The following is a 27,175-nucleotide window of genomic DNA, read 5'->3' on the forward strand; positions in this document are numbered from 1 at the left end:
TTGGGTTGAGTGGCACTGGGTGGCCCTGGCCTGCCGATGGCAGCCGGTAGGCATGTTGGTGTCCCCAGCCTGGGAATGTCCTCCAATACAGCCAGGGGGTTGCATGTGGCAGGGGTTGGGGGGCAGCTCCTTCTGTGTCTGTGGTCCACCCTCACCAGCCCCGGCTGCAGTCATGACCACTACACCATTTTAGGAGGTATACCAGGCCCCATGGTCCTCCCACCCCCACCCTAGGGGGCCACCTTGCCCTGCAGACCCCATTTCTGTCCTCAAGGGAAGAGGCAAGCCAGGCGGACAGGTGTTTACTGAGCAAGGGGACATGCTGGCTTTGCCCACCCCCTGGTCAGCTGGGGGCAGCAGCCCCTAATAGAGGGACGAGAAGGCTCAGAGACCCATAGCGGCTGAAGGAGGAACAGCCAAGCCAGAGCCCAGAGGTAGGAGTGCACCTGCCGCTGACTGGCCTGGGTGCCTGTCCCTGTGTGCACTGCAGTCAGGTGGCGGGGACTCCAGACGGCAACCTGGGAAGGGCACCTCGGTGGTCCTTGTGAGCCAGCGGGAGAGTCCCACAAGGGCAGAGTAAGCCAGCCAACTGCTGAGTGACCCCTGGCCCAGGGCACAGAAGTCATGCTGCAGGACCAGCAGTCCCTCTGTGGTCCCTGAGCACAGACGGCACACAGTGGCCCTCCATGAGTGCAACACATCTGGGAATGGCGCGTCCTGGCAGGTGGCTCCTGCCTGGGGCCACTGGAGGCAACCAGCCCTCACTGGACTGGCCTGGTGAGGGGCCTGGGGAGTGGAGATGGTCTGGCCTCTGGGAGGGCTGGTGCAGGGTGGGTGCTCCGGGCAGGAAGTGGAGATGGTCCTGGGCCCCTGGGATTGGGTCAACTACACAAAGGGTGGGGTCACACCCTGCACTCCAGAGCCCTTGTCCTCAGGGCCAGGGATGCTGGCCGTGACCACTGGTTGTCCAGAGGGAGCCTAGACCACACCGAGACAGGGCAGGCCAGGGGCTGGGTTGTCTGGGGAAGGGGGCACCCCACCCAGCCATTCTCTTGTCCCCCACTCAGGGGATTCAGGGGGACTGGAGGTCCTTCATCTGACCAAGGGCCCCTGTGGAGCTGCAGGCCTCTGGAGAGCTGACAGGTACAGGCACCCCACGGTCTGGGGCCAGGTGAGACCACCCCTACACCCTGAGGCCCAGCTTCACTGTCTGAGGCTTGGGGTGTCCAGACGTGAGTTGACCCCCGCCACATCGCAGCAATCGGGCCCGGCGCTTGCTTCCTCTTGATGAGACACATGGCCTCAGGCTGCTGTCCCCTAGGTGGCAGCTGGGGAGAGAGAATGAAGGGCTGGCTCAGGCCCCCCAGCACCAGCCTCATCTGGGATACCTCCCGCCCCCAGCCTGCCCTGAGTGTCTTTCAGAAGGCAGGAGGGAGAGCTGAGCCTGGACTGCTCAGGAGCCTGGGCCTCAGGGGCTGGGTGGGTGAAGGGAATTAGTGGGCAGTTGGAACCGGAGCCCTGGTCGGGGCAGCAGATGCCCAGGAGGAGGGAGCAGCCCCCACCCCCACACAGTGAAGCCAGGGCTGGGCGCTTGGAGGCCCTGGAGGGGCCTTGACGGCCCAGGTCAGGGCAGGGCCAGGCCAGACTGCCTCCAAGTTGGCTCAGGGCCTGGCCTGACTCAAGACGGGTGGCCCCTGGGTCCCCTACCAGTCTCCAGTCTCCCACCCCCACCCAGACAGTGGAAGACAGTGGTGCCGGGGGCTAGGCTTTGAGCAGAGGCTGGGGTCCAGCCTGTGGCCTCTTGCAGCCCCCAAGTGCACGTCTGCCTGCACCCCCCTGGCTGAGGCCTGGCTCCAACACTCACCGCACTGGAGGTTGCACAGCTGCTGGGGGGCGGAGAAGTGGACATCAGTCCTCCAGCCCTGCAGGCCGGGGAGGGGGTCAGCGGGTCAGCACAGCCTGCAGCCCTGCCCTGCACCTCGCCCACATCCCCCGGAACGCCCTCCTGGAGAAGCTGCTGGGATGAAGGGGCCCCCAGAGCAGGCCAGGGCCCTGGGGCAGCTGTGGGAGGTGGCAGCTCCCCTGAGGTCTGGGGGTGGAGGAGGTGGGTGAGGGCTGGGCAGGGCAGTACCACCCACCTGGATGCAGGTGCTGGGTGCACAGGCATCATCCCTGGGAATGTCCACGAAGGCAACTGTAGGGTCTTCTGTGGGGTCACCCTGGGCCGGGGAGGGGGTCACAGGTGTGGGTGTGCAGACCAGGCTATGCCATGTCAATGTCCCACACGCCCACAGCTGAGCATGGTGCATGGGTCGGCCCTCTCAGCATCCTCCCTGCAGGGCGGCCTCCAGGGGCTGGCTCTGGGCCCCGCAGGAGGTGGTCAGGAAGCAGGGACGTGCTGGGGTCAGCCCCCCTCCCCAGGACAGTGCCAACCCCACCTGGCTCACTGAGGCTGGAGGGAGGGGCATGGCCCGGAGAACTCGGTGGCAGGCAGGAGGCCAAGTCTTCCCTTGGTGACACAGGCACACCTGGAAGCGGGCGGGGCTGGGCGAGAAGAAGGCGATCCGGAGGTGGCCGGGAGAGGGTGCTGGCTGGGTGGTCATCTTCCAGGCTGCAGGGGTGGAGGGATGAGGCCCAGCGGTCCCCTCCTCCCTCCCACTGACAGGCACCCTGTTGTCTCCCCCCCTGACAAGAGGCATTGACGCAAGTGACCATACTGTGAAGGCCCCACCAGAGTGCTCACCTGGGAAGAGCAGCTTCTCGAAAGGGCACCTCACCCGGAAGCCCAGGCTTGTGGAGAACTGCAGGGAGGCCAGAGAGATGGGGTGGGGCCGCAGGTGCAGGGACAGTGGGGCCTGAACAGGCTGGGCTCCTTCACGGCCCTCTGGGACTGGTTCCCTCCACACTGCCCCCTGCAAAACCCTTAGCTCCACCCACCATCAGGCCAGGAAGGGGTCAGAGGGGCCACTGGAGCGCTGGACCAGGCACTGGGGGATGTGTGGCAGCAGGTCCCTGCCCCCAAGCCCCAGGCCCCTCCCCATGCCCTGCTTGTGCCCATGGCAGGCTGCCCACTCACCTTCAGGCAGAGCTGGGGCTGTGGGTCCACTAGTGGGTACCGCACCTGAGGAAGGCTCACATCAGGCTCTGGCCATCCATACCCACCCCCATCCCTGCCTGGTGGGCACTCACCCTGCCATGTGCAGGCCGGCCTGAGTGCTCCAGCTTGAGGCAGTGGGCCCCTGGCCCCGGGCGCCAGCACAGGTTCACATGGCCACTCACTGGACAGGCGGGCTCCCAGGTCAGCGCCCGGCTCCCTGGGTGGTAGCTGATGGCGTCCCACAGTATCTCTGTGTCTGCAGGGACCCTCCCCCAGGGCTCGAGTCAGCGGGCTCTCCCTCAGCTGCCAATGGGCCACAGGACCTAGCACCTGCTTGAGTGCCTTCTCCTGTGGGTCTCTGGGCCCTGCCGGGGACTCTGCCTGCGCCACGCTGCTGAGCAGAGCCAAGAGCATGTGCCCCCCCTCAGAGAGCCCCTCCTGCAGACGTGGTTCTTCCCGGCGAGCCAGGTCATGGCTTGTATGCCAGGGACACGCACACGCTCATGCACACGCATATCCACACACAGGTTCCGCCTCCCAGTGGGCTTGCCCCGGCACAACTTTGGCTACCTGCCGTCCGAAGGGGGCTCAAGGGCTGAGGCTGGACCTGCCCCCTTGCCTCAGCCCCTCTAACGTCAGCCTTCCCAGCTGGACCAGGCCGGCCCCACCCTGCTGGGCACGCACGCCGGACCCGCCCACCGCCCACCCTTCTCTCCTTCCCTTCCCCTCCCCCTCCCCCGGTACCACAGAGCACTTGCCATCTTCAAAGGGGCAGGTCTGGATCCGCACCGCGTCCGGGGTCGCAGACCAGCCCTGAGGGAGGGGCTCGGGTCAGCGCAGGGTCTGCCCATCCTTTTGTCCCCTACTTGTTGTCAAGGCCACACCCTCACTGACCTCAAGGCACAGGCATGGTAGCGCTTGGCTGTAGGGCAGAGAGACGCTCCGGGAGACCCTGCTAGCCGTCACCTGCAGCGAGTGAAGAGCTCAGCGACCCAGCGCGGCGAGCGAGGTCTGGCGGCAGGCGGGGGCGGGGCGGGGGCGGGGCGGGGCGGGGCGGGGCGGGGCGGGGCGGGGCTTGGCCCAGGCTCACCCGCACCGCCGCGCCGGCGTCCTCGCAGGTGAACCTCTTGAGGCAGAGCCGCAGGTAGTAGTCGGGGCCCCCGGGGGCCTCTGGCAATTGCACCCGAACGACCTTGCGGCTGTGGTCCACCCAGTAGGAGAGCTTCCCAGCTGTAGGAGGGCGGCAGGTGGGGTCACGCTGAGCCAGAGGTCACCAGGCAGAGTGCTCCACCTGTCCAGAAAGCCTGGGGGTGGTGGCCCCTGCTAGACCCAGACACTAGGGAGTCGCCCCCCTCAGGACCAGTCATGATTTCCCAAGTGGGGAGGGCAGGAGATCCCGGGTGGGGGGGGGGGGCCTGTGGGTGCCGCCACAACATGAGTCTTCCCAAGGGCCGCGGGGCCGGGGCCCTGCCTGAGGAGGAGGCCTCACCGAAGCAGTCGGGCATATTCCTCCCCACGTCCTCGTCTCTGCAGTCTGCAAGTGGCAGGGGCAAGAGTGGGCCCAGCTGGCTCTGCCCTAAGGCCGCCCCACCAGCTGGGCCTCTGCCCATGTGGTTTCCGAAGTCCCTCCTCTCCAGGGGGACCGCAACCGGGAATTAAGCCAAATGCACTTGCTGGGAGCCCTGCCCCCCGCCCTGGGTGAGTCCCATCCTGTCAGTCCCTGGAGGCTGGACTGCAGCCATGCCCCTGCCAGTCCCATGGGCTCCCACCTTCCACGTGGTACTGCTGGTCCAGCTGGACCCCGCAGAAGTGGGGGACAGTCCTCAGGGTGACGTAGAGGCTCTGGGCCACGCTCACCTCAAAGCAGTCAAAGTGCACCTGGAGCTGGGGGGGACAGGTGTGAGCCGCTGCACCTGGGGCCTCTGCCCGCCCACCCTGGCCAGCTCCACCTCACACAGCTGGAACGCATGGTCCGGGGTGGGGAGGAGGGGGTGCCCGTTCCTTGGGCCTTAGGTGGCAGGACCCCAAGACAGGCTGTGATCAGGTGGCCAAGAGGCGAGGGCAGACTGGAGTGGTCCTGGGAGCAGCTGCTGCTGCCTGGCAAAGGTTTGCAGCTGGACTGCGGTAGGTCCTGATCAGACCTGGGCCTCACCTGCCGCCCCACCTGCAGCTGACGGGAGGCCCTGCGGACCCGCACACTCTGGCACTGCGCCTCCTGGGTGTCCAGGCTCATGGAGCAGGCCTCCAGGCCCCACAGGCTCTCTGGGTGAAGGGAGGGGCCGGCAGGGCTGTCAGACTCCTTTCCTCCCCTCCTCTGTGAGTGCAGTTAGCAGGATCCCCCACCCCCCAGCCCTCCCCCTCCCCCCAGCTGGTCATGGGGATTAAAGGAGCCCTGAGCCCACTGCCCCACCTCCTGAGTGTCAGCACCACCACAAGGAAGCCAGCACCACCCTTCGAGGCTGCCTCTCACCGTGCAGCATGAGGGAGGCATTCACGTGCAGAAGCAGGGAGCAGTCATCGTGGGGGGGACACTTCATGGCTGTGGAGAGCGTCAGGGCCTCCAGTACAGACCTGGATATGGATGTGGGGGGCTGCCGGCAGAAGCTGTTGAAAATATTTCCTGGGGAGGGGATAAGGAGGGTGTGTGTCATAGGTCCTGGTGCCTGCATGAGGCCCTGTGGGTGACTGGGCAGGTCAGGGGGAGGGGAGTTCTGGGGCTACATAGCCAGGGAGGGTCCTCCCTGCCCCAAGACCATCAGGGAACCAGGCCCCTGGGGAGCGGTGGGCCCACCCTGAGCCACACGCAGAACTGTCCGTTGGGCGTCAGGAGTAGCGCCCAGGTCCAAGGAGCAGGTTGCACCTGATGACGCATAGCTACTGGCCAGCCTGGCCAGCCAGGGGGCAGAGGAGCCCATCCTGGGCCAGATGGCCAGCCCCACTGACTTCAAAGATGAGCAACAGGAAAGGTCTGCTGGGGGCACCTGGGACATGACCCCAGGTCACTGCGGCTAGGGCTCTGTCCCTGGGTAGATGGCCGCGCTGGTACAGGTGGGACCAGCCCCGACGGCCTGGTCAGGGCATGGGCAGCTGTGGCCAGACAAGTGTTGTGTGGGGACCTGGGCTGTCACCTTCAGCACAGGGATGTTGAGCAGTGTTTTCTGCCTTGGTGAGGCCGGATTTGCAGGCAGACACCTTGGGGTCAGTGGAGTTAGTTCCTCGGGAGGCACCATGCCCTGGGGACACCTGCACCCATGGGGTTGGCAGCCCAGGTTCCCCCTGCACTCAGGCCTGGTGATGCAGCAGATGGGGGGGGTAACCCCTGCTGGGACAGTGCGCCCAGGAAGGGGGCGGTGTGCCTTCAGCGGTGCTTCTGGGGGCACAGGCCCCGGCAAACTTGAGGAGCATGTCAGGAAGACCACAATGGGCTGACGGTCAAAGGGAAGTGAAGGGAGGAGGCCCTGGGCCCACGGCCCATTTCCCCCAGGACGCACAGGAGGGACCAGGTTGAACTGTTACATCCATGTAATAGGACGGGAGGAGAGAAGAGGGTGCACTGAAGGCCGGGCTCCCTGCAGAGACAGCAGAGCAGGAATGAGGCTCCCTGAGGGCCAAGCCAGCTGAGCACTGAAAGGAGGTTCTGACTTGAGGGCAGCCATCCCCCCCAGCCCTGGGGCCCCCAGCTGCTTCCACTCAGGGAATTCTTTCCAGCCCAACATGAGCAGGTGGGCAGTGGAGGAGGCCTGCCTGTAGGAGCGGGGCAGAGGCACTGCCTCTGAGGCCCGGACAACAGGCTGCCAGTGGGCCACTGTGGAGCCCGCCACTCAGCAGAGCTCCCACTTGGCCATTTCAGAAACCCACTCAAAATGGCAGCAGGAACCTTGAGGTCTGAAAGATTCCTGGGAAAGAAACCCAGCACTGTGATCCCGCTGTGGCCAAAAGTGGAGTCACAGGGGCCAGGTCTGCCCTCCTGCCACAAACAGCCTGGGCCCCAGACAAGACGTGTGGGTCAACGGTGTCAAGACACTGGACGGAGGAAAGGCAGGACAGTGATGGCCCAGAGGTGCAGCCCCATGAGCGCTCTGCTGTCTTGAGAGTTTCCAGGCGGTGGCAGAGGGAGGGGCATCTGGGGGTACCTGGCACCCTCCCTGAATGGAGAAATGGGGCAGAGAGTCTGGGAAGACCACAGGGCCCAGAGTCTGAAGATCGAGCGTGAGCCAAAGGAGTGATACAGAGAGAATGGGGCAATGAGTGTTCAGCAGAGCATCAGTGAGCACATGGGTGCAAGGAGCTACCAGAGGCAGGGAGAGAACAAGCCAAAGGGGTTTGAGGGAGCAGCGTTCTGTACCCGCACAGGACCGGGGACGCCCCTGCTCCCAGCCAGGCCAGAAACCTCAGGATTCACAGGCCATGGGCACAGTGTACGCAAGTCTTGCCTCTGTAGGGGGAACAATTAGCCTTAGGCAGAGAACTGCTCTAGTCTCACCTAACAAAATCTTAAAAGAAAGACCTCAAAAAGATTAAGCTGTTTCCAAGTAACTTAACTGCATTCCAGAAAAGGCTCAAGGATATTTGTAAGGTGAAAAAATATATATATCCAGCACAAAATGGGTAAAATCACAATGTCTACCATCCAATAAAAAATGACAAGCCATGCAAAGAATCAGAAAAATATAACCCAGAATGAGGAGAAAAATCAATGAATTACAACTGACACAGATGTTAGAATTAGTAGGCAGGAACATTGAGACAGTTATAACTGTATTCCATGTATTCAAAAAGTTAATTACAGACATGAAAGATTAAAAATTCCAAGTCCCACTTCTAGGGATGAAAACTACAATGTCTGAGAAGAAAAAGTACGTCAGCTGGATTAATAACAGATTAGCCAGTGGAGAAAAAAGACTGGGGAACTTAACATAGCAATAGAAAACACCCAAAAGTGGATGGAGAGATGGTGATGGTGGTGATGGTGGTGATGATTGTGGTGGTGATGGTGGTGGTGGTGATGATGGTGGTGATGGTGGTGATGATGGTGGTGGTGGTGGTGATGGTGGTGGTAATGGTGGTTGTGATGGTGGTGGTGATGATGGTGATGGTGGTGGTGATGATGGTGGTGGTGGCGATGGTGATGACAATGATGGTGGTGGTGATGATGGTGATGATTGTGGTGGTGGTGGTGATGGTGGTGGTGATGGTGGTGGTGATGATGGTGATGATGATTGTGGTGGTGGTGGTGATGGTGGTGGTGATGGTGGTGATGGTGGTGATAATGGTGGTGATGGTGGTGGTGATGGTGGTGGTAATGGTGGTGGTGATGATGGTGGTGGTGGTGATGATGGTGATGGTGGTGGTGATGATGGTGGTGGTGGTGATGGTGATGACAATGATGGTGGTGGTGATGATGGTGATGATGATTGTGGTGGTGGTGGTGATGGTGGTGGTGATGGTGGTGATGATGGTGGTGGTGATGATGGTGGTGGTAATGATGGTGGTGATGGTGGTGGTGATGATGGTGATGGTGGTGGTGATGATGGTGGTGGTGGCGATGGTGATGACAATGATGGTGGTGGTGGTGGTTATGATGACGATGAGGGTGATACAATAGAACAGAGTATTGCTGAGCTATAAGACAACTTCAAATGACCTAATGTATGATAGAGTCCCAGAAGAAATGGGGGGGGGATGAAAAAACACTTGAAGAAATGAGAGATAATTTTCAAACCTGATGAAAACTGTAACTCCCAGATCCAAGAAGCTAGACAAATGATAAGAAATATGAAGAAATCACAAGGCACACCAGGATAAGTTTGCTCAAAAGCGGGAGATCAAGAGAAAACTAAAAGACACCAGAGGCAAAAGACACGTTATGTACAGAGGAACGAAGGTCGGGATGACGCGATGCAAGTGAGAAGGTGATGGAGCAAGACCCCTAGGACTGAGAGACAGAATCCGCTGACCTAGGGTTCTCCCCCCGCCCACCTATGGACAACTGACTTTCAACAAACATGCCAGGAGCTCAGCAGGCAAAGGACAGTCTTCTCAATAAATTGTGCTGGGCCGGGGGATGCCCACGGTGAATCACGGCACACAGAGTTTACTCAAAACGGACTGCAGACCTCGACGTAAAACCTAAAACTATAAAGCTTTTAAAAGATAACATATTTTAAACAATCTTGGTGGCATTAGGTGAGGCAAAAATGTCCTAGCTACTGAAATCATGACTCATAAAAGGAAAAAAGGTAACAAATTGGATTTCATCAAAATTTAAAACTTCTGTTCCTTGAAAGACACTGTTAAGGGAAGGAAAAGGCAAGTCGCAGATTGGGGGGAAATATTTGTAAATCGTACACCTGATAAGGAACTTCTGTTCAGAATCTATAAATAACTTTTCAAATTCAATAATGAGGAAACCAGCCACCCAGTGTAAAACGAGTGCCCTCCTGCCCTCAGTGGCAGGAGGGGTAGACTCGGGGGCAGGGGCGAGGGGCCCACAGGCTTCCAACCGCTTCCCCCCACCAGATCAACAGAGATTTAGAAAATGATAGAGCTAACGAGTGGTTGGTCTGCCTTTAATTATCAACACGTGCTGGCAGTTCTAAAGAGCATTGGTGATAAAATCCTCCCCGTTGGTGAAATTCTAAATGATGGCCCACATCTGTGTGGCCCCCACACTGCACCCTTGGCTCCTCAAGGGAGCTAATGGAATTAAGGTGTCACATCAAATGGACAATTCAGAGCCTGCTGGAAGGTCACCACCCAAGGGCAGCAGCCGGAATCGGAGGAGAGGCCACCTGCAGGAGGCAGCGGAGTCCCTGCCTGGCCACAGGGGTTCGTGGTCCAGCCGGGGGCTGGGCAGCGTGGGGTGAGGAGAACTCTGTCCCGGCCGATGCTCCCTCAGTGTGGACGGTCACCAGCAGAGCTGGGCACGCAGTGTTCTTAAAAGAAGCAACTGTGATTTGGGATTCTCTCTCTGTCTAAGTTGTCCTTCGTGCGTGTGAAAACTTCCTCCTCTGTGCAGGAAAATGAGAAGTCTGCATCTTTTGACCTTTTCTGGAAAAAACCAAAGACCTACCCCAGCCAAACAAAGAAAGGATCCAAACCAGAAGAAAAAGAAAGAGAGAGAGAGCCCTAGAAGAGCACGGTGACCGTGGAAAGTGATGAAATGTGCAGTGAAGCACAATGGATGCAGAGGAGGGGTCGCCCGGCGCACGGAAGTGCATAAACGCAGGAACACGTGCTTGTCCCCGGTTGGGCTTACTACGGGGACAGAGCACAGAGAGGACGGACAAGCGAGGCGGAGACACGCTGATTTACTTGTGGTTCAAAATGGGGAAAATAATTCATTGTTACTGTACGGAAATAACTGGGAACCCAAAATTTCATCACAAATACTTAAGGAGAAGGAAATACACTTGGTCTCATTCAAAGATTTAAGAAGTATCACGGGATGGGGACGGTACAGCTCGGGTAGAGCATGTGCTTTCCCTGCCCGAGCCCCTGGGTTCAATCCCCAGTGCCTCCACTCAAATAAATAAACAAAAACCTAATTACCTCCCCCGCCCCCCCTAAAAAAAACACAACCCAAAACCTATCAACCTATCACAGAGGCTTTACTAAGAGGAGACCTAACAGCTGTACTTTAAAAAGGAGAAACATGAAGTCAAAGGGAAGAAGTGGGTCAGGTCAGGAGCAGTGACCACAGGCGTTGGTAAAACACGCGTGAATCTAGCAGGCGAGATGCTCTTCTGGGTTCCGTGAGCCACTCAGCCGAGTTAACTGAACTGAGGAGGGGTCGTGGGGGCCCCCAGTTAGAGCCGGGCACTCCGCAGCGCAGTGACTCCTGTGGTTGGCGTCTGCAGTGGGGACAGTCTTGCGGGACGGAGCCCACAGCCTGTGGGAACTGAGGCTCCCCCTGGGTAGATGGTGTCAGAACCGACTTAACTGCTTGGTGTTTGGAAAACACACATGTTGGAAAATGCCCAATGAAATTTTCAGGAAACCTGACAATCAAAACTTCATAATGAAGAGCTGGAGGCACACAAAATGCTAAGGCCCTTTCAAAAGTCTTTTTACCGTAAAGATGAAACATAGACCCCAAAAAGCACAGAAGAACCTCCGTCTCTGCGTTTCTGGCATCCAGCAGCGGACACAGAGGCATGCTGGCGCTCAGGGCCGAGTTCTTCGGCGGGACTAGACCTGGTGCAGACCTTCGTGTGCTGTCTGGACCTCGGCCACGTCTGACGTCAGCTGTCGCGGACACTCGAGTCACTGGGAGATGCGAAATGGTGAAACGACAGGTCTGTCATTTTGCTTCCATTTATTCGCTGGAGTTATTATCACCAGGGAGCATGCGCAGAAGAAAGACAGGCTTGCGGCTTGAGTCTCTTTTATTTACTCAGCTCTCAAGACAACTTGGTCTCCTGTCATCCACAGAGATGAACGATTCTTTTTTTTTCTTTTTTAACAATATTGTAGGAATGCATGGGTTTAAACACAGGCTGCAACTCATCGCGGTTCTTGTTCTTTTCTGAAGTGCCAGTGGCGTCCTCCTGGCCAGCCGGCAGACAGGCTCCCACGGTCTCCGAGAGCCTCCCCAGTCGTGTGTGACAGGGTGTCCTAGGCTCTTTTTGGACATTTTCTGCTCCAGACTGGAGGTCAGCCACTTCCCTCAGAAGCCCTGCCTGGTTTATTTTGGTGAAAAGTGGTATTTTAAGGCCCAGAGTCAGTTTTGGTGTTAGGTACTCAGGAGCAGTATTCTCAGTTTGCCTTTTCAATGTCTGGTGTCAAAGGAGGAGCAGTTTAATCTCCTCGAACGTAGTTCTTAGCGTTTGCTCTGCTACTTCGGTTTTCTTCAGGGTTTCATGTCATCTGCGTTTGAGACATTCTTTGCCTACCTGCAACATTTACCATTGTTCACACATCATTTTAATCTAGTTTAAAAACTGCCTTTTTTTTAAAAACACATTTATTGTGGTATGGCTCCTGTACAGTAAACTACACATATCGCAGAGGTACACTTTGATGAATTTGGTAGATGTCTACACCCATGAAGCCACCACCACAATCAAGACAGCTAACATTTCCACTACTTTAAATTCTTTTTTGATTAAAACAAATGTTTCTTCCTTTTCGCCTTCTATTTCTCTCGAGGCATTCACTACCTCCAAAGCAGTCTTCACCTCTAAAATGATGTTTTCCTTTGTTTCCGATTCTGAGGGTTGTCGCCCCATATCTATTTCTAGTTCTTGTTCCTATTGTTCTTGAATGTCCTGCACCATTGTCTCGAGTATTCTAAACCATTTTGTAATAGAGTGTTTTTTTCAGTGTGCCCTTCTGGTGCACTTCCTTTGCCTGTCGGGATGTTATTCTGTTTTAAATTCACTTATTAAAACATTACCTTATTCTCTTTTTAATTACCATAGCTTGTCTGGAATTCATCTTTGATGCTGCTCTGTTGCTCACGTTTATGTGGGTTGAACATCCCTGAGATTCAGGCGGAGGCTTCGTGCCGCCTGCTTTCCCAACGCCACAGAGCGCCCTCTTCTGTTGGCTTTGTGTAGTGTTAAGCCGGGTGGATGGCGTGTTCCATTTCTTAGCTCTTCCCCCGGTCTTCCTCTGCCTGTACCTCCTCTTTCCTTGCCTCTGCTGTCCCTGGCTGCTCACTGTGATGCACTAGGAGCTTCTTTGCGTGGAGCTGTCCCCCGAGGGTCCCGGTGCGGAGCTCGGGGCCCTGCCTTCCCCACGGCAGGAGTTGGGCAGCCCCTCCAGGTGGCTGCGTCCTCCCAGCAGCCTCACTGCCCATGGGGTTCAGGGCGCGCAGCCTGCCGGACTCCCCTCTGCCCCGCTGCACAGACACTGCGACCTGACCGTCTGGTACTCGTCCCTGGGGTCTGGGAGCCTGTGCCCCACTTCTGTTCTGCTGCCTTGGGGCTCTTTGCGTCTGAAGATTCAGGGAAGCCACAACCACAGCCACCACCTCCCAGGACAATTTAGGGAAGGGAGGAATGAGAGGGGACCAGGAGTCAGTAACCAGCTGAGATCATGTGGCCTTGCTCAGAGGTGAAGGTGGGTCAGGGAGCCAACCCTGCAGCCTGGACATCTGACATCTGGAAAGTCAGACCCAGGCGGGGGTGGGGGCGGCGTTCAGTCAGTGGTGCGGCCACGGCTGGATTTCCAGGTAGCAAACAGTTACAGTTGAATTCCTACCTCACCCCACACACAGAAATAGATTCTAGAAGAATAAAGACCTGGACCTGAAAAGCAAAACTTTAAAGCCTTCACAAATACAGGGAATACAGGGAGAAAAATCTCGATGACCCCGGGACTGGGGAAATGCCACAAAATCCTTAAAGGGGAGGCGTGTAAGTAAGATTCTGTCCACGTGGAAAACTGAACGGCATCACGAGGCTATGGGAGAAAGATGGAGGTGCTTTCCGTGACGCAGAAACAGCCACCCCGAGACGGCCCACGGGTGACAGCGGAAAAAGGAAACGCTGCTGGCCCAGGGTCCGCAGGTCAGTCACGTGGCCTCGGTGTCGTCAGAGACACACAAGCAGAGATGAGGGAAGAGCCGTGACCTCACAAAGCACCCCTCCCCAGACCTGACAGCACCAACCGTCATAAAGCCAGAGGTGCCCCCCTGCCAGGGCACGGGCCAGAGCCACTTCCCCAGATGCCACAGATGCAGAAGACAGGGGCCTCCTTGCCTGGTGACTCTGCACCCCAGAAGCCCTGTTGGTGGGATGACAAAGCCTTGGAATTCCTGACACCACCCCCCTACCCTGGAGTGAAGGGAGCTGCCAGGGTTTGGGAGCAGGAGGGAGGGAGGGAGGGGGCACCGCGGAGGCCCTGGGGCCCCTCCCTGCACCCCCACCGCCCCGCCAGCTTCTCTGTGTCCGAAGCGACCTGACCCCCAGCCCACACACAGCTCCCCGCAGTCCGGGTCCGGTTCAGAGGCAGTGAGGAGGGGGCCTGGGGGTCGGCAGGAGTGGCCACCTTGGGACCCAGACAGAGAAAGAGTGAAAGGAAGAAAGGAGAGAAAGGAATGTAGGATTCAAAAGACGGAAGAAGGACGTGGGACAGAGGGAGATGTTCCTCTACTGCCTCCGTCGTGATGACGACGCTTCAGAAAAACTAGGGGTCGGACAGGCCACCAGACAGCAGGAGCCCCAGAAGATGAGGCGTGAGGACCAGAGGAACCAGTTGGGAGCCCAGCAGCCCAGTCCAGGACGAGCACGCACACTGGAAACTGGAATCAGAGACACGGCTGATGGAGACTTGGGAGGGTTGAGAGAATCAGGGCAAAAACAGCTGAGAAAGACAGAAGTTACTGGACGTGGTGGGGGAGGCAGAGATGGCTGAAGGCCGGACCAGAGGGCTCAGGAGAGCCCAAGGGTGGAACAGCGAAGAACTTTCCCTGATGTTGTGAAAGAACCCGGCGGCGGGTCGAGGGCGCACTGGGACCCCGGACGAGGAGCAGGCGTCACGAGGTGTGGCTGGATCAGAGACAGAGCAGGACAGGAGCGGGCTCCACAGGTGGGGCAGAAGGCAGGGTCCAGCCCCCATGGGGCAGAGGCAGGACCGAGTGTGGCCCTGGAGAAGCCTCTGTGGGGGAGGTCCAGGAACAGAAGTGCTGTTGGCGACCTGATGCCACTAAATGGCCAACAGACACTGACCGCTGGTCAAACACCCGGTGATGTGGGCCACGCCTGGGGAGGGGGACGTGCGCTCGGCTCAGGGACCAGCACGTGGGTCACAACACCGTGCCTTAACCTCGCTGGGGGGGTCCTCGTAGATATAACACCTCTTGAGGTGAAGAAACATTTAATTCTTTTGTTTATTTTTCCTATTAAATTCAAATCAAATTAAATAAAATACTTATTTTAAATGGCGGAAGGTAGTTTCATTTATCTAAAATATTTGTTGTCTGTTTACTCGACCAGCAGTAAACTTGCCTACAAAAATATCTTCCTAATGTAAATAATATTCGTTCCCATATGGGGGCTTTGAGGCTGGATTAACTTTCCCCCTTATGCATCCTGCATCATTTGTATCCCTTTTAACAAATACCAACAGTGTTTGCAGAGACAATAAAGCTCTTTAAAATGGGGTACCGTTTTATACTGGGCAGAAATGAAACAGTTGATAAGAGAAAATGGGGATTTCCGTATATTGCTGGTGGGGGTGGAGCTGGCGTGGCCACTTTGGAAAGTAGTAAATTCCAAGAGGACAGGAATGAGCGACTCGCACATCCAGCAAGCACACAGCTGTCATGAACCCGGGTCCGCCGACGTGCACCGGCCTGGGGCAGGGGCGGGCGGCCGGTGCGCTGCTACGGGAGGTGGGCGGGGGAGGCCAGCGCAGGGCAGACCTGGCTCCAGGGAGGATAAGGTGACCAAGGACCAGAGGGTGGCTTGTCCCCCTGCCTGAGATGTACTCACGGTTCACGCGGCTCCTGCAGGTGAAGCCCTGGGGACAGAACAATGAGAGCGAGTGAGAGAGGTTGGCTTGGCCACCTCCCATCCACCTCTGCACCCAGCCCGGGATGAGGGGGGCTGGGGGGCCGCAGCCCCAGGTGCCCCTCAGTGTCTGGGGGTGCTGACCCTGCAAAAGCATGGCCCAAGGCCCTGCACACAGGGGTCACTCAGTAAACGTGACTTGGACCCCATGGAACTCCAGGCCCTGCTGCCCCCTTGCCAACGAGCCCAGCTTCGGGGGGTGGCATTCAAAGCTCCCACAGGCCCCATTCGCTCATTAGTGGGGCACTGGTTGCCCCTCCTCTGTGCGGGAGCTGTCTAGCTGCTGGGGTCCAGAGAGGAAAGAAACTGGGGAAAGACGCCTGCCTTCGAGGAGCCCACAACCTCGGGCGTCAAGATGTCCATCAACCACACGTCACGCCAGGCGTCGAGGGGGACGCAGGAAGATCACAGGGGGGTCCGGAGGCCGGGGCTGTGAACCTGCCGGGGGGCCAGGGGCCTCGGTGAGTCCGCATGTGGGGAGACCTGGGAGAGGGCAGACTGCCTGTCCTCTGGACACGCAGCTCCCAGGACAGGCACTGGCCCAGGACCGCAGGCCTCTGGCCCAGGGACCAGGCTCGGGCAGGGCCTGTGTGGGACGTAGCTGAGGCCCTGCCTGCGGACCCCCCTGCAGCAGGTGGGCCGAGGAGCTGGCTCCACAGCTGAGCTTGGGGATATGAGGTCAGCGGCAGAGGCGGCAGGAGTCCGGGCCCGCAGGGGGATCAGCTCCGCGGTGACAGCGGGAGCTCTGACCGTGGGCCCCGCTGGTAGCACCAGTGGGAAGACGTGGAGTGGAAGTGGGGCCCTCTCCTGTCCTGGGGCTTGTGGGGCAGGACCTACCAGAGGCCCAGCTCCGCCTCCCTTTCTAAATAAACTTTTCATTTTGGAAGAACTTTAGATTTACAGAAAAGTTGCAAAGGTAGCCCCAAGGTTTAGCCAGCGTGCCCAGCGCTAATATCCCGGGGAACGGAGGTGCGTCTATAAAGATGAGGAAGCAACACTGGGTGTCTCTCCTGGCGGAGCCCCAGCTGCGGGACTCGCCTGTTTCCACCAAGGCTCCTTCCTGCTCCCCGTGCCTTCCCCTCTCGGCCTTTGGCCTCTCATCCCGTAGCCACCCTGTCTTCTGACCATGACATCTCCCTGAGATGCTGACATCTGCCCCTCTGCGGTCTCCAGCTGCACAGGACCCACCGAGGTTGGAGCAGCACAGCCTGGGCTGGATGCCTTGGCCCTGGGGCCCTGCCCACGGCCCCTGGGGGTAAGGAGCTGGGTGCCCCGTCCAGAACGTGACTGAGCAGGTTGGCGGAGGGCAGGGGTGAGCAGCCCAGTCCGGCCAGCCCAGGAGTGCGCCGGGCAGACCCAGCACGTCTGAGCAGCAGCTGGGCCTGGGCCACGGCCCTGAGTGGACAAGAGAGGGGCAGTGGCTTGGATCCTTGGCCAGCCTCACTCCCTCTCGCAGCCCCAGAGTCTTGGAACCACCCCCGACCCCTTGGCATCCTCTATGCTACCTGAGGCCTGAACCCACCCCCCGCCTCCCAAGCTGGTGGGGGCTGCCGGGAAGCGGAGAGGGGAAGGGCACACCGGTGTCCTCCTGGCCCTTGGGCACTGCCTGCCCACTGCGGACGCCTGCTCCTCCCTGAGCCCAAAGACCACACAGGCTGGGAGCTGAGGTCCTGGGTTTCTGGTGCAGGGTGAGTACATGTGGTGTTGGCCTTTCAGCGCCCAGAACAGAACCCGTCCCCGCTCAGGAGGGGTTCCTCCCACGGGGAGGGAGGGAACCACAGGGGAAAAGGTCGAGGTCAGAAAGCACCTGTGAACCATGCCTCTGGGGGAGGGGGGCATGGGAGGGGCTGGCCCTGTGCCCTGGGCCCTTTGTTGGGGTGGAGCTGGTACGGAGAAGTGGCCACTCCCACCCTCTGGGGGTTTCCATTGGGCTTTTTTGGGGCTTCCCGGGTGGGAGGGCATCAGGAGGGGTCTGAGCCCCCCACCCTGCTGTCCCACTTTCCAGGCTCCCCAGCGGACAGGACCCAGCATGGGGCTCAGCTTCCCGCCTGCTGGGGCGGGGGTCCCGCGGGCTTCCTCCTGGCGGCCCAGGAGGGGCCCTGACCACCCACTCTGCCCCAGGCAGCACTGCGGTCACCTGTCCCTGTCCCCCTCTCCGATGTCCCTCCCTCAGTGGCCAGCAGGCCACCCAGGCCTCTCAGGCTGTCTTCTGCCCCTGCTCCCCCACCCCCTCATCCCCTAACCCCACCACCCCAGCTGGGCACCAAGGTGGCTAAGTCCAAAACGGTGCCTTGCCTTACCTGTTGGCCTAGTGGACCGCCTCCTTCCCTGGCCTCTCCCTCCTCCGGCTCCTCTGCCCCCTTCCTCCTCCCTGTCCTTCCAGGACTCTTTCCCCTCTCACAGCCCGGGTCTGGGCTCAGCCCTCCCCCGCACCTTCCCAAAGCGGGGAGGCCCCATCACACCTCTGCTGGGGCCTGGCCCTGACTTCCGCTTGCACCCAGCTGCCCCCCACCACATCAGTTCTCCGTATCTGATAGAATTCTCAAAGCCCGTATTTCAGAAATGACTTCCCTCCCTGAAAACGTGCCCCCAAGGCCCGCATCACAGGAAGCACCTCCCCCACCAGCCCAGGGGCCACAGTCACACTTCAAGGTCCATCTTCGATTTCTCCTTCACCCCAGGTCCAGGATCCCAGTCCTGCCAGCTCCATCTCCGAAGGACACCCCGAAGCAGCCCCTCTCCTTCTGTCTCCACTGGGAGGGTCCAGGCCTCCATCCCCTCCCACCTGTGCCCGGCTGTTTCCTCTGCACCCCCTGGTTTCCACCAGCAGCCAGAAGGACCCCCCGGCCTGGCCCTGTCCGTGGGTCACAGCACCTCTGATCCGAGCCCAGCCCCAGCCCCTGAGGTCCTGCCTGACCCCGCCCCCCCCAAGTTGCTCTGTCCTTCAGTGAGCTCCCTAGACCCTCTGCTGGACACAGTCCCAGGTCTCGTGGAGCTGCCTTTCCTCCTGATGGGGGCCAGGCGTCCCCAAGTGCCGCCAGGGCCCGGCCACTGCCCCTGAGAAGCACCCAGAAGCCCTCACCCCGGCCGCCCCCGCTCATCCTCAGTGTCACCACTGCCTAAATCTTGGTCTGCTGTGCGTTTCCCTGAGGTCAGGAGCTGCATCTCCCTCCCTGCCATCCCCACACCGGGAAGAGTGCCCACAGCAGGTTCTCAGTGACACCCCTGCCCCCATCCCCGTGGGCTGCGTCTCCCACCCCGTGCCTGGCCCCGTCTCACGCTGGGGACCTCCAGGGACGCAGGCACACTCCAGGGTGCAGTGCTGCTTGCTGGGACGCCTCCCGCCTCCCTGGGCGAGGCTGTGTCAGCCCGGCCACAGTGAAAGTCCCCGGACGCCCCACTTCTGAGCTGCAACCTCGCCCTGGCCCCTCCCTACTCGGGACAAGCGTTTCTCAGCCTGGCGCCGCACAAGCCCAGACGCCGCCGCGGAGCCCAGTGCCCCGAGGATGAAACCAGTGAGCGCGGGAGGGGCGGGTCACAGGTGCGTCAGCGCCCCTGCCCTCAGGATCTCAGCACACACTCCCTGGAGTGGCACTGCAATGTCAGGCACGCTCCCTGCCGGGCCCCCCAGGGCCCCCGAGCCTCCTGTCGCCCACCGCCCTGAGGCTCCTGCACCCTCCTGCCACTCTTGCTTGCGTGGTGAGGTGGTGCCCACCTGTAGAGGAACCGGGGCCCCTGCAAGACCAGAGCCTCGGAGGAGCAGGGGCTCACCTCAGAACAGGAGAGGCTGCATTCTGCAATCGTGGGGACAGCCAGGCTCCGGTAGGCACTCCAGGTCAGGGCGAGGAAGGCGAGGGCTCGCCCCACCAGCATCTGGCCGCCGGACAGTGACTGTGACGCCAGGACGCGCAGGGTGCCCCGTGGTGACTGCCCTTGCTTTCCCAGCCCACAGCTGCAGCCCCAAAGACAAGCAGGAGGGAGTCTGGAGTGAGTTTGCTCCCTGGGGCAGACACTCCCCTCCACGTGAGCTGGCCACAGCCCCACAACTTCCCGCCCATGCAGGCTCCCACTGCAGGCCTGGACTCTGGCCAGGTACCTATGAAGTTTCTAGGCTGACAAGAGACACATCCTGGAACCTTGAGCCTCCAGGGCCTCGGGTCCCCAGGCCCCCCGGGGCCGGCTGTGGGTCTGTGGGGTCAGGGGGCTCTGGGCGTCCCCCGTCTCCCAGGCACCCATCCTGGCATCTGGGGATGGGAGGTGGCCAACAGCCCTGGCCATCGAGCTCAGCTGGGCCAGCAGACGGGTGGGAGCATTCCCAGGTGTCCGCACCCATCACCCCGATGTGAGAGGGTGCCCCTCCCTTAGCTGAGCCCTTGCCTCCGTGTCCCCGGTGCCCTGTAACCCTGCAGACTGTCTCCTGCTGGGGGGCTCACTCTGCTCCATCTCCCACTTGAATCTTCCTGTGCAGAGGGGAAGCCTCCAGGCTCCTCACAGCATCCTGCCTCCCTCCAGCCCCTGCCGGCCGTGCGCAGGGCAGTGGGAATGAGGGAACCAAGGTGTGGTTCTGGGGCGGGCGGGTGTGAATGCCTCTGCCCCGCAGGGCACTGTCTTGTGAGTTGAGGGGCATGGAAAAGGGTGTACGGCTGGGGAGCCTGGGGAATCCTCCAGCCGTGCTGGGCCTGGGGGGACTGGGGATCTTCTTGGAACCCCAACAGGGCACCCCAAGTGTGGAGGGGAGCTGGCCCAGAGTAGCACCATTCCCAGGCAGGCATCTTGGGCAGGCGGGTCCCTGGGGTGAGCCCAGTGCGGACACAGGAGTCTCTCAGGCCCTTGTCTGAGCCCACGTGCTCCTGAACTGGACTCAGGCTTGAGGCAGGAATGAACCTGGGGAACACCTGAGGGAGCTTCAGCCCCAGAGGACCGGACCCACTGGCAGACATCACCCAAGACCATGGTCCCCACCATCCTGCCACCCTGTCCCAGGAGCCAGAGCCTGGCCTCCTTTCCTCCTGGCCAGCGCCTCATCCCTGCTTCCCCCAAGTCCAGAACACATGTGGGCAGGGACTTGGGGGTCACTGCTGGGCTCTGGGCACCCAGCCCATGTGCTGGTGAGGCAGAGCGGATGGGGATGGAGCCCCAGTCCTGGCAGCTTCACCTGTGATCACAGCAACCCCTGTGACCTGGTGCAGGCAGCAGCAGGCGGGCGTGTTTGGGGGCCCAGGAAGTCCAGCCGCAAGTCTTCTCGCTGTCCCTGGCCTGGCCTGCTCTGAGTCAGGTCACCAGAGCACCCTTGGCCTCCGGGTCAGCGAGATGCGTGAGTCAGAAGAGAATGCGCTGGTGCTGCGTGGCCAGATGCTGCCCCAGGCCAGGCCAGGAGGATGCAGGCCTCGGTCGTTAGGCCTGAGGCCCAGAGTGAGCGCCACAATCTGCTTTACTAGAATGGGGGGGGGGGGGGACAGGTAGGGACCACTGCACCAAATGACTCCATGGCACTGTGTCTACCTGGAGCGAGGAGGCCCCACGTGGCCTGAGAGACACCGCAGTGCACCCCTCCCCATGGCCACCCCAGGACAGGCCCACACCAGGTGATACAGCTGGCACCCTGTACCCATACCATCTCAGTGCCGAGGAGCCACATGCAGGTGATGAGAAGCGGAGGGCAAACCAGCCACGTGACTTCATGGGGGAGCCAGGCCCATGGGGGTAGGAGCACTGTGGGGACCGGCCCTCTCCCCTGGGCTCCTGTCTTGTATCTGAGGACTGCGGGCTACGGACCCTCCCAATGTCCACAAAGAACTGGCCCTCTCGACCCCTTGCAGGTCCCCTGTCCCTTGCAGACTGAGGTGACTGGGACACCCCAACCTGAAACCAAAGAGGCCGCAGGGCCTCCCCCCCACCTTCAGTCTCCACAGCCTGCAGGGCCCGCTGAAGCCGGAGGGCCCAAAGACCCCCTGCGGCAGGGCCTGAGAGATCTGACCCGTGCAGATGCCCCCTTTGCCCCTTTGCTCAGCGCCAGGTTGGAAGGAGGTGCTTAGGTGCAAAGAACCTGGACCAGCACAGCCAGACTTTTGTTGAATAAATGAGCAAACAAGTGACCACTGGGGCGCAGGGGGGTGCCCTCCAGCAAGGAGGGGCTGCAGAGAGGGGTTCTTGGGGAGGAGGCCGCGCACGGGAAGCTGTCATTCCCACCTGCCCACGCAGGTGTCCTCCTCCAGCGCAGGTTGTGGGGATGCCGGTTGTGGGGTGAGGGGAGCCGTGCGGGTTTCGGGACCTGGGTGGGTGTACGGATGTGGCCCATGGGTAGTGAGCGGCCCAGGATGCGGGCATGGGGCGCAGGCAGCGGGAGGGCTTTGGGGCAGGGCTCCGTAAGAAATACCATGGTGAAGATTGCACAATTTCGCTAAAATAACTGTATACAAGGTTCCTCATCCATGTGTAGGCTTTCAAAATACAAGCCACGCTCTGGAGACCGCGGGGCCTGGGCGCGAAGGTCTGGTCCTGGTCCTCGGCGTCATGGGGTCCACAGGCCGCCGCCCCGCTCGCCGCCCAGGGGCACGAAGCAGGAGCCCTGCTGGATCGCGGCGCGGAAGGAGCTGCAGCGCTTGCAGGCACCGGCGGGCGGCAGCAAGCCGCGGCACACCAGGCACGGCGGCGCTCGGAGGGCCCCTGGTAGCCCTGGGAGGGTCGCGGTGAGGGAGAGAGAGACAGCGCGCGGCCCCAAGACGGCGCCCACCTGCAGTGAAACCGCGTCCACCTCCCCAGGCCGCACCTCCTGCTCAGACCACGCCCAACCTGCCCAGGCCCCCTCCCAGCCCCAGGCCGCGCCTCCTTCCCAGACCACGCCCACCTGCCCAGGCCCCCTCCCAGCCCCAGGCCGCGCCTCCTCCCCAGACCACGCCCACCTGACCAGGCCCCCTCCCAGCCCCAGGCCGCGCCTCCTTCCCAGACCACGCCCACCTGCCCAGGCTCCACGTCCAGCCCCAGGACGCGCCCACTGAACCCACACACCTGTCCCCAGACAAGGTCCATCGGTCTGTGAAATCACGTCCACCACCCCAGACCACGCCCACAGGTCCCACAAACCACGCCTGTTGCCCCAAGACCTCGTCTCTGGCCACATTCACCAGACCCTGAGACTGTGCTCCTATGGCGTGCTCACCTCAGGCTCGCCCACCTCAAGGCTGCCCTCACCTCCTGCAAAACCAGTGGCTAGCTGGGCGGTCAGTCCCCGCTGGCTCCCAAGCCCACTTAATCCCGCACAGACCCCACCCAGCTGTCCCCAGTTCTCAGGAAAGCCCAGACCTACATTCAAGACCTCCACTCAAGGCCAAGGGGTGAGGCCCTGGGGCCATCGCGTCTCTGAGGTGAAGGCTGCAGGGATCAGGGAGGTCCCCTCGGCCCTGCTCATCTTCCTCCACCCCCAGGTCGGGGTGGTCCCAGGCAGGGGAGCAAGGCTGGGGCACTGGCCCTGGCCCTCCCACTGTGGGGAGGCAGGCAGAGGGCTTGCTAGAGGAAATGTGCAAAGGCAAGGTCTCTGGAGCCCACAGCCCCACAACTATCCCCGAGTCAACCCCCAAAGCCAGCCTGGGTGTCCAGCCTCAGGAGCAGGACCCAGGAGCAGGGCCCAGCAGCACCCACCTAGCACCCCTGGACTGCCCCTCAGGCCCTGCTTAGGAGGCTGGGCAAAGGATGCCTGCAGCCCCACAGAGGGCCATGTGGGCACAGGAGGGACTTTGGGGACCCAGGTCCTCCAGTCCCCATCCCACAGGTGCCTGAATAGGGGGCAATTTCTCCAGCTCTTCCTCTAGCCCTTAACCTGCCCTGCCCTCCTTGAGACAGCCGTGCCTGGAAGGGCCCAGCTCCTGAGCTCAGCCCTGGAGCTCGGGCCTGGACCCCGACGGGCTGGGGCGGGAGCCAGAGCTGAGGACTGGGCAGCAGCACCGTGCCCACTGCCAGCGCACTGACCCAGCGGCCAGAGCCCCAGGCAGGTCAGTGGCTGAAGTGAGACCGGAGTATCAGAGCCAGGGTTTCACCAAGAATGATGGATGAGCCCCCATCCATCAGAAGCTGTTCTGCCCACTGGCCACCTGGCACCCGGGGGAGCCATCCGCCTTACAGGCAGGCTGGGTTCTGGGCTGGCCACTCAGGATGCCGGTCCGCGGGTCCAGGAGGTGGTGAGCTCGTTGGGTGAGGGTCCTGTGGCTGGTGGTCCCAGCAGTGGTTGTGACAGGCAGGGGTGCTGTGCAGAGGCTGCTGCTTCCCGAGGATTTTCACTCAGTCCCTCAACACCGCAGGACGGGTAAGGCCAGCAGGTGGGGGGATCACATGCCCCTCCAAGAGGCCGGGACCTTGGCCAGCCTCCCACAGGCCTCTGTCCTCATCCTTGGGGCCTCTAGCCTCTGCCCTTGCTCTGCAGTGCCTCCCCACCAGGTCTCTGGCCTTCCTCAGGGGTTGGGGTGGGCCTGCGCAAGCTCCCTGCCCACCCCTGCCGTGCTGGGGCCCATGAGTCAGGCCTCAGAAGGCTGGCTGCCGGCCTGCTGCAGCTTCTGCTGGGGGCGGGCCGGGAGGACGGGGTCTCCCAGGCTTTCCCCACCTTGGAGCCAGGGCGGCGCCCAGCCAGCAACGGCCTGCCCAGAGTGCCATGGGCTGAGACACGAGGCCTCAGAGCCGCCCACTTCCAGCGACCTGTGCTGAGTCACTCCTCCCTGGGGCCCAGGCAGGTCTTGGGGGGTGGGCTGGAGCAGGGCCACCCAGCCCCTGTGCAAAGCAGCCCCAGAGCTCCCTGAGCCTCCAGCAGATGCTGAGGCACAGCCCAGGAATGGGGCCTTCCCAAGGGGCTGGGGCCAGCCTGTCCCACAGGACGTGCCAGGGCCTGCGCGACATGGAGGCTGTAGCAGGCAGGTTGTCTGGGCACAGGGCGGGGCAACGGAGGCTTTGGGGTGGGCAGGCAGAGAGGCTGGGGGCTGCTCTACTGGCAGCGCTTTGCCCATCAGTGCACCCCAGGGCTCAACAGGGCCCAGCCTGGGGCCAGAATAGATGGAGACTGGGCCAGCTCCAAGCCGAGGAGGACAGGGCCAGGCCCTGGTGGTGAGGGGCAGCTGACTGTGACGAAGGAAGCCGTCCCATTTAGGGCTGGGGCCGAGGGGCTGAGAAGCTGGAGAGCCGGGTGTTGTACACCCTGGGGTAGAAGAGGAGGTGGGGGGTGCTTAAGGCGCATGGGGAGTGCAGCTCCAATGTGGATGGGGTATCCACTCAGGAACTGGTACTCTGGGATCCAGACCAACCCTTCTGGGAAAAAACACCAAACCTGGAGCACAAAACATGAAAAGAATCTTAAAAGCAACAAGAAAACTGGCAAAGTAGCAAGGAATGATCAGGTGGGTATGGGGCTCAGAGAGGGAGGAAGCCCTTCCTTCTGGGGCTTTGCCCACCAGGCCCACACAAGGCTCGAGGTTCCAAGGCTTTGTGGGTGTGGGGCACAGAAGACACCCCCAAGAGGAGTGAGAGACACTCCACCCCTCAATAAAGCAGCATCCCCTGAAGAGTGACACCCTGGCACAAGGGTGAGCCCAAAATACAGCCCCCCCCCCCCCGGGACGGGACCGCCAGGAGTGTCTGCAGTGCTGAGCAATGTGGGAGGAAACCCCAGAGAAACTGGAGCCCCAGGCTAACCCTGGAACAGACCTCGGTGACAAACCCTTACCCCTGGGCTCGGGTGGGGCAGGGAGGGCATGGAGCACCCAGCTCTGAACGTGAGAGGGTGCGGGCAGCCTTCTCCGGGAGAGGAGGGCCTGGCGGGGCAAAAGCCAGTTGGGGGAAGACTCACCTACATTCTGGAAGGAAGGCAAAGAGTCCCCGTAATTAATTTTTTAGAGAAAATAGCTGTTTATAATAAAGTGTGAGAGTGCCCACAGAAACAGTAGCACAAACGTGACCAAAGGCGTCAACTATTAGAGTCTCAGACACAGTACAAACCGATTCCACAGCGTCATGCAACTTAGAAATTACAGGCAGAGGGAAGACGCTGTCAAGAGTAACCAAGTTTACTAAAAGGGAGAGCTTCTAAAAGTGAAGCTCTAATAAGTAAATTTAAAATTTCAATGGATGGGATTGAACACTGGGCTAGACACTGACAGGAACAAGACGAGCTGGAAGACAGAGAAGGGGGCACGTGCAGACTGCAGCGCAGGGAGCCAACACATCAGACAGTGGACAGAGGTAAGAGACAGGGCGAGAGAAGGTTTCAGCCAGCATCCCACCTGAGCTCCCCAGGGAAGGAGACAGAGAGTGGGGCGGAGGCAATATTTAAAGAAGTAACAGCTGGAAGTTTCTCATAATCGATTGATGTGAGTGTGCAGGTTAGAGATGTCCAAAGACTCCCAGTTTGAATAGATAAAAATAAAACCACACCCAGACCCATCACACGCACACGCACACACACAAACACATACACATACATACACACACACACACACACACATACACATACACACACATACACACATACACACACACACATACACACATACACACACACACACACACACACACATACACACACACACATACAAATAGTCCTAAATGAAGCAGGCAGTTAACACAGACAGCTCACTCTGGGAAAGCCACAGGCTAGGCTGTATTCTCGCAGAGCAGCGGGGAAAGCCAAGACGGTGGAGTGCTGCCTCCACCGTGCTGCGGGAAAGTTGCTGGCAACCTGGCCTCCTTCTGTGGACAGTCTGTCTCTTTCAAGAGTAAGCGTGCGAAAAATTTTTAAAAAAGGAGAGATTCCAGATTGAAAGTTCGGGTCTTGTGGAGGGTGAAGTGGCAGTGACGCTAAGGCGGGTGGAGGCAGAAACAAAACAACAGAATTAACTGCAGGACAACAAGAGAGAGCAGTCAGGAGTGGGGCCTCAAGTTCTCCAAGCCTGAAGGCCAGTGTACTGTCCGGGTGGGAGTAAAAGTGTGGTTTTCTCAACTTTAGACTTTGATAACCTCACCATGTAACTAGTAATTCCTGGGCAGCCACCGAAAGACCAGAAACAGAGTGTGTAACCTCCAAACTAGAAGACGGAATCACTGAAATGAGAAAAGAATAACGAACACAGCGCAAGAACAAAGAGAAAAAGGAACGTGAAATGGGGGAGAATAAACAGAAATCAAACGCACTCAGACGCCGACCTGGTTGCCAGGCTCCCGGACGGCCCCCAGTGACCCTGCCTCTGGCATCCGTGCCCTTGGGCAAGCCCCTCCGACGCTGTGCCAGGATTGGTGTGTGACCAGCAGAATGAGCGGCGGGTGACTTCTCAGGCCGGGCCACAGAAGCCATGCGACTGCAGTCTGTCGAATCCCTGCTCTGGAGGAAGCTCCGTCATGCTGTGAGGTCACTCAGGCAGCCCTTTGGAGAGGCCCACGTGGCCAGGGAGCGAGGCCTCCAGCCACAGCCGTGTGAGCCAGCCGTCGCGGAAGTGGCTGCCCCGCCCCGGTCAGGCCTTCAGATGACGCAGCTTGGCCAAGGCCTGGAGCCAGTACCACAAGGTGAATCCTGAGCCTCTGCAATGTG

At 60.2% G+C, this 27,175-nt stretch overlaps 1 protein-coding gene across 9 annotated transcripts in view; it reads right to left on the reverse strand.

Moving 5' to 3' along the window:
* Positions 1–286: 286 nt before the first annotated feature.
* The window catches only part of TTLL8 (tubulin tyrosine ligase like 8), a 77,303-nt gene continuing 50,414 nt past the window's right edge, over positions 287–27,175 (reverse strand). For 7 of the 9 annotated variants that reach the window (XM_032492539.1, XM_032492541.1, XM_032492542.1 and 4 more), the window contains 14 exons: positions 5,568–5,717; positions 5,250–5,359; positions 4,867–4,981; positions 4,587–4,631; positions 4,188–4,327; positions 3,992–4,063; positions 3,856–3,910; positions 3,190–3,353; positions 3,077–3,121; positions 2,744–2,801; positions 2,439–2,611; positions 2,139–2,219; positions 1,865–1,922; positions 287–1,328 (listed from right to left, as the gene is read on the reverse strand). In XM_032492539.1, the coding sequence (XP_032348430.1) occupies positions 1,318–1,328; positions 1,865–1,922; positions 2,139–2,219; positions 2,439–2,611; positions 2,744–2,801; positions 3,077–3,121; positions 3,190–3,353; positions 3,856–3,910; positions 3,992–4,063; positions 4,188–4,327; positions 4,587–4,631; positions 4,867–4,981; positions 5,250–5,359; positions 5,568–5,717 (1,277 nt within the window). In that variant the 3' untranslated portion in view covers positions 287–1,317. Of the gene's footprint in view, positions 1,329–1,864; positions 1,923–2,138; positions 2,220–2,438; positions 2,612–2,743; positions 2,802–3,076; positions 3,122–3,189; positions 3,354–3,855; positions 3,911–3,991; positions 4,064–4,187; positions 4,389–4,586; positions 4,632–4,866; positions 4,982–5,249; positions 5,360–5,567; positions 5,718–27,175 lie in introns of those variants that run through there. The other 2 variants (XM_032492543.1, XM_032492546.1) reach the window with 2 other exon arrangements.

Source organism: Camelus ferus, chromosome 12 (assembly GCF_009834535.1).
Source record: "Camelus ferus isolate YT-003-E chromosome 12, BCGSAC_Cfer_1.0, whole genome shotgun sequence".
Lineage (NCBI taxonomy): Eukaryota > Metazoa > Chordata > Mammalia > Artiodactyla > Camelidae > Camelus > Camelus ferus.